The sequence below is a fragment of the Misgurnus anguillicaudatus genome, chromosome 5 (assembly GCF_027580225.2).
Source record: "Misgurnus anguillicaudatus chromosome 5, ASM2758022v2, whole genome shotgun sequence".
Taxonomy (NCBI): domain Eukaryota; kingdom Metazoa; phylum Chordata; class Actinopteri; order Cypriniformes; family Cobitidae; genus Misgurnus; species Misgurnus anguillicaudatus.
In genome coordinates this window covers 5,894,894-5,907,819 of record NC_073341.2, presented here as the reverse complement: position 1 = coordinate 5,907,819, position 12,926 = coordinate 5,894,894, and the positions used below count along the sequence as shown (strand labels likewise).

At 39.3% G+C, this 12,926-nt stretch overlaps 2 protein-coding genes across 2 annotated transcripts in view; one reads left to right on the top strand and one right to left on the bottom strand.

Annotated features, from left to right (window-relative positions):
* The window catches only part of pex10 (peroxisomal biogenesis factor 10), a 184,544-nt gene that overhangs the window by 150,804 nt on the left and 20,814 nt on the right, over window positions 1-12,926 (bottom strand). The window lies entirely within an intron of this gene.
* On the top strand, window positions 488-12,315 carry mthfr (methylenetetrahydrofolate reductase (NAD(P)H)). Its single transcript, XM_055169069.2, has 12 exons — window positions 488-645; window positions 941-1,185; window positions 1,322-1,560; window positions 1,660-1,770; window positions 1,879-2,072; window positions 3,779-4,029; window positions 4,140-4,274; window positions 4,352-4,532; window positions 6,803-6,985; window positions 7,488-7,589; window positions 9,433-9,552; window positions 11,210-12,315. Exons 2-12 carry the CDS (start codon window positions 953-955, stop codon window positions 11,426-11,428), a joined length of 1,968 nt encoding a protein of 655 aa, XP_055025044.1. The 5' UTR covers window positions 488-645; window positions 941-952; the 3' UTR covers window positions 11,429-12,315.

Sequence of the window (12,926 nt, the reverse complement as noted above, 5' to 3'; positions counted from 1 at the left end):
AAAATTATATTCGCGTATCAAACGGAATCAAGATAGACGTATTAACCTTAGTTTATATGGCAGGCACTATTATCTCTGACAAAAAAATTACATTTTATTTATTAGTTTAATATTAGTTAATAGTACGTTTAATATTTCATATTGTCTAACGTTCAGTGTAAAAAGTACACCGCAGTAAAGTACGTTACAACCCCCCCCCCCCCCCCAAAAAAAAAAAATGCAGGGCAGTTTTAAAGTAATAAATATGAATTCAGGAATAAATTGGGGGGAAAGGAAAGAAATTGCTGAAAGGCAGTAAAATCTATTTAGTTTCGTTTTGTAATAGTTATAAGCAAAATAAACAGTAATATTTATAAGCATAATTATTAGTAATAGTACAGTACCATATGTTTACATCATAAGCCATGACAGTCCTGCATCCAATAGGAGGCTCAGTTGTATTAAAGTGGCACAGCTTAATAAATCATGAGCGCATATGACTGAAGTTCCATCCAATGGGAGGATCTTTTGGGCTGACATGGGCGTGCCTCTTTTGAAACGGGGCGTGGTCTTTAATAACGCCTTGCTTCCCGGCGCACGCGGCTGTTTGTAGGGAGAGTTCGTATTCAGGTTCGGTTCGGTTCGGAGGATCGGTAACGGTTAAAGGTAATGAAGAAAAGACACTTTCACTTACGGTCATGGCTGAGCTTCAGATTGATATTTTCGATTTAATCTTCGTGCTGTGTCGCGTGCTTTGCGTGCAGACCCGCACTCTCCGGTTACCAGTCAGACACGGCTTAACAATCCACGTGCATTGTATATAACGTTAGATGAAGTTAGGATGTTAATGTAGATGACGTAGAATGGACTTTAAAGCAGCAGAAGTGCAGACAGAAGCTTAATAAGTTTAAGAAATGTGTTCGTGAATCTGATGTTTGTTGGGGTGATGTTGTTGAACCAGTGCACAGGAATCATGGTGAACCAGAGATCTGAGGTGAGCTGGCAGTCGTGTGACTCCAGTGGGACCAGTAACAGTGGTGAGAGCTCCAAAGAGAGCTCCAGATGCTCCACACCGGTGCTGGACGCTGACCGCACCGACCGTCTGCGGGAAAAGATGAAGCGCAGGATGGAGTCCGGGGACCGCTGGTTCTCCCTGGAGTTCTTTCCTCCTCGCACCACATCTGGAGCTGTCAATCTCATTTCTAGGTGTGCAAAACCACTTCATGCTGTTGTCTTTTATACAAATATCCTGTAGAAATGTCATCACATACATTTTTTCTTCTGCCTGTGAAATGTGAGCTGGATACTTGCTGACTGAAATGTCTTTGTTCACGTGTGTCAGATTCGACCGGATGGGATCTGGAGGTCCTCTCTTCATTGACGTTACCTGGCATCCCGCTGGAGATCCGGGCTCAGATAAAGAAACGTCTTCTATGATGATAGCGAGTACGGCGGTGAATTACTGCGGCTTGGAGAGCGTCCTGCATCTGACGTGCTGCAATCAGACCAAAGACAAGATCACGGCCCATCTGAACAAAGCCAAGCGACTGGGCTTAAAGAACATCATGGCTTTGAGAGGAGGTTTGAATAATGGACAACATTTTAGACAATCTCCATGCAGATATAGTACCAGTAATGTAGTAGCATGCTGTTCTTGCTGAGGTTTATCCTGTTGTGCAGATCCTGTTGGAGAAGACTGGGTGGAGGAAGAAGGAGGTTTCAGCTATGCTACAGATCTGGTCAAGCACATTCGCTCCGAATTTGATGACTACTTTGATATCTGTGTTGCTGGTGAGCATTAGACAGAGAGAGAATTATCATTTGTCTTTGTTTGTTTCTGTTATTATGATATAAGTTATAAGTGAAAACGTCTGGAACCCTTCACGACTCTTGTGACAGGTTATCCCACAGGCCATCCGGAGGCAGAGAGCTATGAAGAAGACCTCAGACACCTGAAGGAGAAGATCGATGCTGGTGCTGACTTTATCATCACTCAACTCTTCTTCAGAGCAGAAACCTTTCTTAAGTTTGTCAAAGACTGTCGGGCCATTGGCATCACCTGCCCTGTTCTTCCGGGAATCTTCCCTATCCAGGTACATCAGCCAATCACTGAGCGGATGATGTGGAATCCGTCAGGTTCCTTTATCAACTAAACCTTCACTGCATTCGCTTCTGTTATAAGTCATACATGCTGCTGATGTGGCATATAACTGATTCAAAAATGATCTTAAAATAAGATGAATATCCTGAAGATCTATGAGTAGACTTGCTAGGGCCTGTAAGGATCTACATAGCAGTGCCCTGGCAAGCACCCACAACATGCTTGTGTATTGGGTCATTTTTTGTATGCTTTTTATTTGGAGAATTTCTTATTTTGGTAGTAAAGAAACAAAGATATGAAAAATTTCTCATAATTTCGGCCAAACAGGGCAAGGATATTTGTATAGCACATTTCATACACAGGGGTTATTCAAAGTGCTTTGCATAGAAATCAGAAAACAATCTAATCTTTACCATTTACAGCCAACAACAAGCTAATATGTGTTGTTCCAAACCTAGGGTGACCATACGTGCCATTTTTCCAGGACGCGTTCTTGCCAGGATTCCGGGTGGGTCTTCCGGAAGTCGTATTTAACTGAAATGTGAAACCTCAATGATGTATGCGGTCAACAAATATGACTTCTGGAAGATGCGCCCGAAATCCTGGCAAAGATACGTCCTGGAAAAATGGCACGCATTGTCACCCTATTCAAACCTGTATGGGTGATTCTCACAAAATCCAGACTTAGAAGGTGTCCAGCATCAGGATTTTTTTAAAAGCCCTTAAAGCCAATTTTTTTGCACATATAAGATTAAGGTCTGAACTTACTATAACCATTATTTTATAAAAAATGATCATTACCGCAACATGATATTACATTAAATATATGCATTTACAAACTTATGTTTCGGTAATGAGAACTAAAAAGAAAACAAAATTTCAACTTTCATCTGGAGAGAAAAAATAAGAACTGCTAACCTGGTAGCCATCTTGAGTGTCACAGTCAATTATGTCCCTTCCAACTATTTTTTTTGTTGAAAATGTTAGTTCCTTGAGGGCTTAAACAATGATTGAAAGTTGTTGCGGAGGATGAGAAAATCTTTCTTGGACACATTTATATTCCTTATTATTGTCTGTACATTTACCAATAATCACCAAATACCACATGTTTCCTTACTGTAAATGCTTATAGTATAACATGCACTGAAGCTTTTTATTTTTTAGATTTTTTAATCATAAATTTTCCATGTCAAAGAACCCAAATCCAGTCATGGACACGTAGCGGTAATGACAATTTTCCTTTTAAATGTGGAAAAAAAAACAAAATTGGTTTGTATGATGTCATTTGAAATCATGTGCAAAATAGTACATGAAGAGATGTTTGTAACTGTATACTTCTTATTTTGATACTCTTACTTTGCATTTACTTTTTTATGAAAATGTTTTATGACACCTCATAAGTCTAATTTCGCAAGAATCACCTGTATACACGGTCTTTGTTCTGCTAAACATAAATTAAGATATTCTGTGACCAAACAAATCAGGGGCACCATTGACTTCCATAGTAGAAAAAAATTATACTTTGGAAGTGAATGGTGCCCCAGATTAACATTTTCCAGAATATCTTTATTCATGTTCAGCAAAACAAGTTTGGAACAACTTAAGGTGTGAGTAAATGATGACAGTATATTCATTTTTGGGTGTACTGTTTTTTTTAAAATACTGTCACACATTAAACATTTTACGTTGTCGACACAGGGCTACCACTCACTGCGTCAGCTGGTCAAACTCTCCAAACTGGAGGTACCGGAGGAGATCATGCAGGTGATCGAGCCTATCAAAGAAAACGATGCTGCCATCCGCAACTATGGCATCCATCAGGCGGTGGAGATGTGTAAGGTTCTGCTGGCCAGCGGTGAGGTGCCAGGCCTTCATTTCTACACACTCAACAGAGAGGTGGCCACAATCCAAGTTCTCAGACAGCTGGGCTTATGGGCTGAAGATCCACGGTACGTGATCTCTGTCATTTGTGGGGTCAAACGGTTATAAACTTTTATAAACCTTTGTGATGATTTAGGATTTATACGCAGACTTGTATGGGTAATGATTTGATCTTTAGGCGACCTCTTCCTTGGGCCATCAGCGCTCATCCGAAGCGCAAGGTAGAAGACGTCAGGCCCATCTTCTGGGCTTCTCGACCCAAGAGCTACATCTACAGAACACAGGACTGGGACGATTTCCCCAACGGAAGATGGTTTGTATATTCAGAGGTTTATTTTTTATAGGAGGGTTTAAGCATAAAGTGACTGTGTTTGTTTGTCTCCTCATCAGGGGTAACTCCTCCTCACCAGCGTTTGGAGAGCTGACAGATTACTACCTGTTTTACCTGAAGAGTAAGTCTCCTAAAGAAGCCCTGCTGCAGATGTGGGGTGAGGAACTAACCAGCGAGGAGAGCGTTTATGAAGTCTTCACCAACTACATCACCAGCCAACCCAACCCTAATGGACACAAGGTAGAGTTACCTTCAAGACACACACACACACACACACACACACACACACACACACACACATATATATGGAGAGTTTGGATCCAAAACAAGATAACTCAGTTTTTTTTATTTAAAGGCTGAAAACTTTCCATGGAAATTAATGGGAATATATGGGAATAAATAGACAATTTGAACAAATTGCAGAGTTGTCTATAACAGGGAACTTAAATTTAATAAAAAAAATCTTGCAGCATAATTTTTTTTAAAACAACAAGATTTCATGCAATTTTATTTAAATTTCTACCCTGCATATTCTTCAGTCACATGCACACAGCACTGCTTACTAAAGGCCCAGTGAGGCCACACCCCCTGCATGCACATGCATTCTTTCATAACATACACAGATCATTTCTTGAAGCCATTAAATCAGATATCTAAATGTAAGCTTGCAGTATTTCATTGAACATTTATGAGGCTTACTATCATGTAGCTAGCTCAAGCTGTGATACTCTCTCTTCTACAATCTGCTTGCCAGTTTTCTGTTATCATACAGAATTACTGTACCACCCAATAGTTTAGACGCATTACTATTTTTTGAAAGAAGTCTTTTATGCTTATCAAGCCTACATTTATGTTATTATAATATGATTTCTGAAGGATTTTTTGATCAAATAAATTGACGGCTTGATGACCGTAAATATCAGGATTCTTCAAAATGTGTATTACCTTGCATGCATGTCTGCTTATGACCAAACAACAGAATGTTTATTTATGTTTGTATGTTGTATAGTTTTTATATACATTTCCAAATAATTCCTGTCAAAGGGACATTCCTTTTTTAAAAAAATGCTCATTTTCCAGCTCCTCTAGAGTTAAACATTTGATTTTTACTGTTTTGGAATCCATTCAGCCGATCTCCGTATCTGGCGCTACCACTTTTAGCATAGCTTGGCAGTAGCACAATCCATTGAATCTGATTAGACCATTAGCATCACCCTCAAAAACAACCAAGGAGTTTTGGTATTTGACTCTTCTTTAGTTACATCGTGTACTAAGAAGACTGACAGAAAATTAAAAGTTGTTTTTTTAGGCTGATATGGCTAGGACTGTACTTTCATTCTGGCGTAATAATCAAGGACTTTGCCGCCGTAACATGGCTGCAGCAGGCGTAGTGATATTACGCACTGCTCTAAAATAGTCCCCTGCTATTGAAAGATACTAGGGGGACTAATTTCGGGCAGTGCATAATATCACTACGCCTGCTGCAGCCATGTTACGGCAGCAAAGTCTAGGGGAGCTAAAAAGGTGGAGTATCATTTGGAATATTTTCCCCTGATTAAGTTACCGGAAAGTAAATTTACCGTAAACTTTCCGTCCCATTGCAACCCTAGCCCTGACAGTTTGCTATTGTACCATTACCATGATGTTATGTATTATGCTGAGTTTGCACCAACCGCGGTTAAGTCAATGTGAAGACGCGTTGACGCGTGTCTGGAGGTATCGCGGCGCGGATGAGGCGTTTGGCGCGGAGTGGAAGACGCGTTTCCACCCTATTCGCGCTAATTGAGCGCCTGGCGCTGTATGCACGAATGATACTTTTGTGCATTTTGTGTTTGACGCGAATTTGGCGGCTGACGCCCGAGTTGAAAAATTTGAACTTTGGCGGAATTTCGTGCCGCGTTAACCAATCAGGAGCCTGCCTGCTGCTGTGGCGGCAGCCCCGCCCGGAGTCACTCATTCAACCTGAAGGAACGCTTGCTATTGTCCGTAAGCAGTCACCCGGGGCTATACGACACAAGTTCTTATTTCTATAGAGACAGGAATAAAAAGGACCTCGCTTAAAAGAGTGTCAGTGAGGACATTGGGCAACCTGGTAAGTTGTAATACACACTTCAATTTTGAGTCACGTGACGTTTATCGACCCGCGCTGTTTATTTTCCCCCTATAGGAAGGTCACCAAATACAAACCGGTAACTCTCTCAATAAATGCACAATCAACATCAGTCATTTTGCAAACAGACAACCGCATAGCACTTGCCCTTCCCACAAAAAGCGGAGTTTACCTCTGACGCGCGTCAAATGCTTGCTTTTTCCGCACGTCTGCTTCGCTCTACACGCACGAATGCATTCAAACTGTTCAAGCGGCAAACTAGGCGCGGTAGACGCGATTTTGACGCCTGAAACGCAGTTGGTGTAAACGCAGCATTAGTTGATGATTGTATACAAAGCACCATTCTAGAGAGAAGGTCTTTCGGTCTGAACAGTTCTTCTGTTGTTTGTGTTTCCTGTAGGTGATGTGTTTGCCGTGGAACGATGACCCTTTGGCTCCGGAGACCAACCTGCTAAAGGATGAGTTGGAGAAGGTGAACCGCAGAGGAGTTCTCACCATTAACTCTCAGCCCAACATCAATGGCAAAGCCTCCTCTGATCCCATCGTTGGTTGGGGTCCTGAGGGTGGATACGTCTTTCAAAAGGTCAGCAAAACTCTATTTAAAGAGCAGCTCAGATACAAAAACTATCTTCTCATTTCAAAGCCACAATGAAATAGTAATATTAATAAAAATAGTAATAGTATTAGATAGTTATTTCATGCTCAAAGTATTAAATATCAGTATTGGTTACAGGATGTGCAAGAACTGGTGAGGTTTAGTGTTCTTGACATTGAAGCTGGTACAACACAACAGAGCTCAGGAGAGTTGTCATGAAAATAACATGATGTGATTGTACCTTTCATTCTGTTATTTACATAAAGCAGAATACACAGTATGCAAATTTGTGCTCCACAGAAGTCATAATGCTTTAATTACTGAGTAAATGATTAAAGGATTCTTATTTATAATGTTTCTGAATACTGCGCTCAAGCTGTATTTTAAGGTAATGAGTTGGTGTGCACTTGCTTATTTATAGAAATGTTGATTAACTTTACACACTTGACATTAATCTGAAATATGAAAGACTATTTTTGACTGTTGACAGGCGTACCTGGAGTTCTTCACATCAAGTGAAAATGTTACAGCACTTCTGAATGTTCTGAAGAAATATGAACCCCGTGTCAATTATCATATAGTCAATGTGCAGGTAACACACCGCTGTAATCTTTATCTCAAACAGCAGGGCTCGCAAAATTTAAAAAACACTGGTAGCCCTTCGGCAGGCACTCTTCAATTTTGGGTGATCCGAAATGAATGCGAGTAGCCCGAATAAAAAAGACATTACTTTTAATGTAGAGTTTTGAAAATATTCAATGCAATTTCCATGCAAGCCAACTTTTTCTGCTCATCTCCACACTGGATCTACTCGCAGTTTGGACCCTTTAATGTTTTTTTAGTCACAGATTGGATCAGAAAAATAGGGGCTACTGTCACTTTTAAGTAGAGGTCGACCGATTTATCGGCCGGGCAGATTAATTGGCTGATTTTTGGCATATTTAAAAAAATCGGCTTTGGCCGATTTTGCTGCAAAATTAGGCCGATTATTAGGCAGACGCATCTGCGGGCACCTAAGCATTGTTGTAGAACTCGTGACGCTGCCTCTTGCTGCAAGCAGATCGCTCCCGTCTCGTGTGTGTTCAGCTGTGCCTTGTTCATAAACAGCTTTAGTAAACGATGGCGGGATCGCGCGAATTAAGCAGCCAGTACAACAGCGCGACGGGCTTATGTCTCGCGGTGCACTGTCCGTGCAAAGATAAGGCTCATTTCATGTGATTAATTAGTGATGATGATCTTTGTTTGAGAGCAGAGCCGCGCGCACACGCATTCTGTCTTTAAACTGTCTCCCTGCTTTTATTACTCAAAACAAAACTGACTCGATGGCGAAAGGTCAGAAGACCAAATCATATCCACCGAGGAAATGTTTTTCGTGTTGTTACAGTAACACTTTGTTTACAGTTTTGCGCTGCTCAGCCTGGATTACAACACAGCGCGTCCGATTCGCAAACTGACTCTTTTGAACGGATTCATTTGAATGAACGGTTGAAACAACAGATCTGTCCCAACACTAAATTCACAAGACGTCACTGTCAGCACAATCAGTCACTTATAGAGCCTCAGAAATGAGAATGTAAATGTGTTTAGAAAGATTTGCCCTAAATAACAGTCTCAACTAAAAAACATAGACATTTACTTTATGATGAATAGCTTTATGATGAATAAATAATTTATCAGGTCTACCAAATAAGGATTTTATCCTACAAAGCAATAAAAGCCATGATAAAAAACTGATCAAAGATGATGACAGCAGAGTGTCAGGTAATATCTGTCAGGTAAAACTCTTCAGAAAGACCAGTCATAATTTTTTTTAATACTTTGACTTAAATAGTAAAATTTTTACATTTAAAATATCTGCTAATGATGAGAACATTTTGATTATTATGTACATATTCATGTCTACCGCGTTTAGTTTGCCGCTTGAACATTTTGAGTTTACTTGCTTTATCCGCACGTGAAATTCTAGTCATCGAGACATTTATGCAGAAATTTGCATCATGAGAGGGTCCGCTCCCTTCCTGTAACCACGTCACTACTAGAGCAGGCTCCTGATTGGTTAACGCGTTTTTTCCGCCAAAGTTAAAATTTTTCAATTTGCGCACTTCTCGTGGCAACGCTCAATTCGCGCCATTAACGCAAACTAGACGCGCGAATGAGGCAGAATCGCGTCTGCCGCACTAAACGCCTCGTTCACGCCGCGAGACCTCCAGACGCGCGTCAGTGCGTCTTTACATTTACTTAACACTGAAATCACTCGCACTTGACACCTCTACCTTGGCTGGTCTGAACACAGCATTTTTCAAGGGTCTCAAAACTCAAACTGGCTTGGAGCTATTTTGAAAATGGACATCTTGTCAGTATTTCTGTATATGTACTGCATTCAAATTCTGTTATTTATGTAACATCACTTCTTTACAAATGAATGTGGTTTTCAGGGCAGGAATATTACAAATGCACATGAAATGCAGCCCAACGCTGTGACGTGGGGAATATTTCCAGGCCGAGAGATTATTCAACCCACTGTGGTGGATCCGGTCAGCTTCATGTACTGGAAGGTAAAGTGTTCATCTGTATTAACAATATAAAATTTTTTCAAACTGGTATTTTCTTCCACTGGTAAATTGATCTGCCACCTTGTTTGGGGGTTTTCTCTGGATTTGCCTTGTCCATGGAAAATACATGGGAACACCAGCTGCCAATAGCATTTTATAAAGAAAGTTGAATAATTCCTATCCACTTTTTTGCATGGTAGTAAAGCAGTTTTACAGTAAATACATGTTTAATATGCACATGTTTAAGTTCATGTCCTGACTTGATGAGTCTCAAAACAGTATTATAATGATGCTCACAAACCCCAGGTGCAGCTCGGTTAGATGTCAATCATATTTGTGGAAACATTGGTATGGGTGCCTGTTAAGACTCTCATGAATCAAAGTATGTTTTTATGTGTTTATGTATCTATTCCTTCTGTTATGTTGTATGTCTTGTTGTTGGGTTTAGAGCCAATAAAGTTTATATATAATACAGGCAGTATAGATGTTAGGGGTGTCCCGACTAAGGATTAACATACTTAAATCAGAACTGTCTGATCGTCGAATCATCTATGTGTGTGTGCATGGGTTGGGAGGGGATCAGACCAGGAAGTTAACAAATAGAGGGTATGCATTGACGTCACTTTTCCAAGTGACCACGCCGGAACTCGACCTGTTGAGTGGCAAACGTTTAACAAATGAAATGTAATAGTGTAAAAATTATGATAATATGCTTCGAAATGTATGTTTTCCAAAGAAAAACACAGATAAAATACAAAAAAATACTTTTAAGTAGAAAGTAAAACCTCTGCTTGATAGTGACCCAACCAACTTATCAACCCACCTGTGGTCTGTGGACGTTGGCATAAACGACCAATTTACTTCCCCTTTCTGTGTTTTTTGGCTGTCTGTAAAACGATAGCTCTGAATTCTTGTTAATCTGTTAGATCAGTCTATCGCACAACAGCTGTTTCCCATTTAGACGCGTTTTCGACGATGTCACGCTGTACTCAAATGCTGCCGCGCTTTCTTTTGCCACTCAGTGGGCGTAACCGCAGGCACTTTTGCCAAAGGTGACGTCACGTGCATACCCTCTATAGGTAACTTTTATGTTCTTTCACTAGCAGCACACAGATACAACTTTCTGATAAAGTGACCAAAACTGCCTTTTTAAGTAATGAATGAAGATGAAACTTAGGATGCATTTTTATCTTTTTTAAGTTCAATTGAAAGGCATTATAAACATTTGTTAAATGATTCCTTAAAACGATGTACAGAACATCACACAAAGATGTAACATTTCTAATAACTAAACAGAAAAAATAACTAATGTGATCCTTTATTAATTTTTAGATTTATCGCATTAAAGTAGTCATGACCAAAAAAATGACAAATTAAACATAATTTGTGATTGTTACTGTAAATGATAAAAACTTTATATGCAATTCCTTAGACGTTAATTTGTAACAAGAAAAATACTGAAATAAATGATTTTATGATAAGTGCAAGTTGTTTTCAGTTTGGACAGCTCTTACATTTATTTTAGTCTAGGACTAGTCTAATCCCTGTCCGGGAAACCGCCCCTAAGAGTTTAAAGGACAAGCATCATCTGTGTGTCATACATTTAGTTGACATTCCTGTGGTTTAGATAACTCTGAGCTGATTTCTATCTCTTTAACAGGACGAGGCCTTCGCGCTGTGGATTGAGCAGTGGGCGAAGCTGTACGAGGACGAATCGCCCTCACGTATGATCATTAAGTACATTCATGATAACTACTACCTGGTCAATCTGGTGGACAATGACTTCCCGCTGGACAATTGTCTGTGGCAGGTGATTGAAGACATGTTTCAGCTCTTGGACACCCCTTCAGTGGTTCAGGACGAGGACAGCAGACTCTAGCATCACACACAACACAGAGACATTTCAACACACACATACACACACAGAGACATTTACTGTACCCGCAGTATTTAACTCATTTAACTTATAGAGGAAAAATATGTTATTACCAAAAGTGTAGCAATATAACTTTAATTCCCGCAAGAAAAAACAAACGCCTGGACGGTGGCTATTTTGAGTGCCATGTCCTTTATTTTTAACATAGTTTTAAACTATTTAAGGAGGGAAGTTTGGATAGTGCATATGTAATGCAGTCGGTAACACTACTACAGTACATATGAGTGCACAAAAACATGATCTTGGTCATATTTGATATGAAAATCAAAAGAAAAATATTTTATATTTTTACATAAAGAAAATGAGGCCAAGGGAGCATTAAGGTTTTTTTTGTTGGATTGTGAAAAGTCACACAGTTTTCCCTTAAATCTTCATTATTGTAATGTGCCTGCATGTTGTCAGATTAAAATCAGAGTAAATAAATTGCCATAGCAATTTAATTTATACTTTACCATTTGATACAAATACATGTATTTTCTTATGAATTACAATAATGGGGATTGGGTGAAAACTGGGTGAACAATAGAATTCATTTCAATGGTCCAAAGTGTATTCATTATTATATTGAATGCAGAATGACACTTTATATTTGATTTTGAGGATTCATATGACAGGGACATGTGCTTAACATGTTATATATCATTCACCTGCACAGACTTTTGATTTAAGAGAACTGGTTGGGCATTTGGCCATTATCATGACATGTAGCCATGAAAGTTTTTGTTTATTTGTCTTTTTTCCACGCGGCCTTTATTTTATTGAACTATTACATCAGTCTGATCATGCTGGCACTATAAAGCTGAATAAATAACAGTGCTGTATAATGTTAACATGTGTCATTGATGTTATCTCAGAGAATGTTTTGTTTGCCTGTCATTCACATATTTACAGTTGTATTAGGAGTTCACCTATATCTCAAAGTCCAGGTCACACACCATGGTTGATCATGAAGAGCACGAGGGATTGGATACGCTTACAACAGCAGATGTCATGTCACTTTAATGACCGCACATGCTTCAATCTCTGTGCGTTTTTATCTTCTGCTGAAATGAAACGTGAAGCTCGCTGGCCAGAAGCCAACAGTAGAGATATTCAACTCATACAGCAACATTTACAACAAGCACTTCATGTCAACCAGTTCATGTCAGTTTATTTAGCTCATACAATCATACTTAACAATATTACTTGAAAAGTTTATGGATAAATGTATTTTAAAATTAACGAATAACCTATTAGACGTGTTCTGATTCTGATCCTTTATTTTCTCTTAAATGTTTTTACATTTTCAGATAAAATATGCTTTAATGTAGTCTGTATGACCTTATCTATCTATGTTTGTATTATAAATCTGAATCCATTTTGAGAAAACCAATGAAAGGGTCATGAAAACTGAATGGATTATATTTAAAATCAGTGGTAAATGTCCTCTTTTTTTAGTTCG

What these genes read in the sequence shown, in the direction of transcription:
- mthfr (XM_055169069.2), top strand. Translation starts at nt 953, where the DNA reads ATGGTGAACCAGAGATCTGAGGTGAGCTGGCAGTCGTGTGACTCCAGT. An exon ending in GTGGATACGTCTTTCAAAAG is followed by an intron (nt 6,986 to 7,487) that starts GTCAGCAAAACT and finishes GACTGTTGACAG; the next exon opens with GCGTACCTGGAGTTCTTCAC. An exon ending in ATCATATAGTCAATGTGCAG is followed by an intron (nt 7,590 to 9,432) that starts GTAACACACCGC and finishes TGTGGTTTTCAG; the next exon opens with GGCAGGAATATTACAAATGC.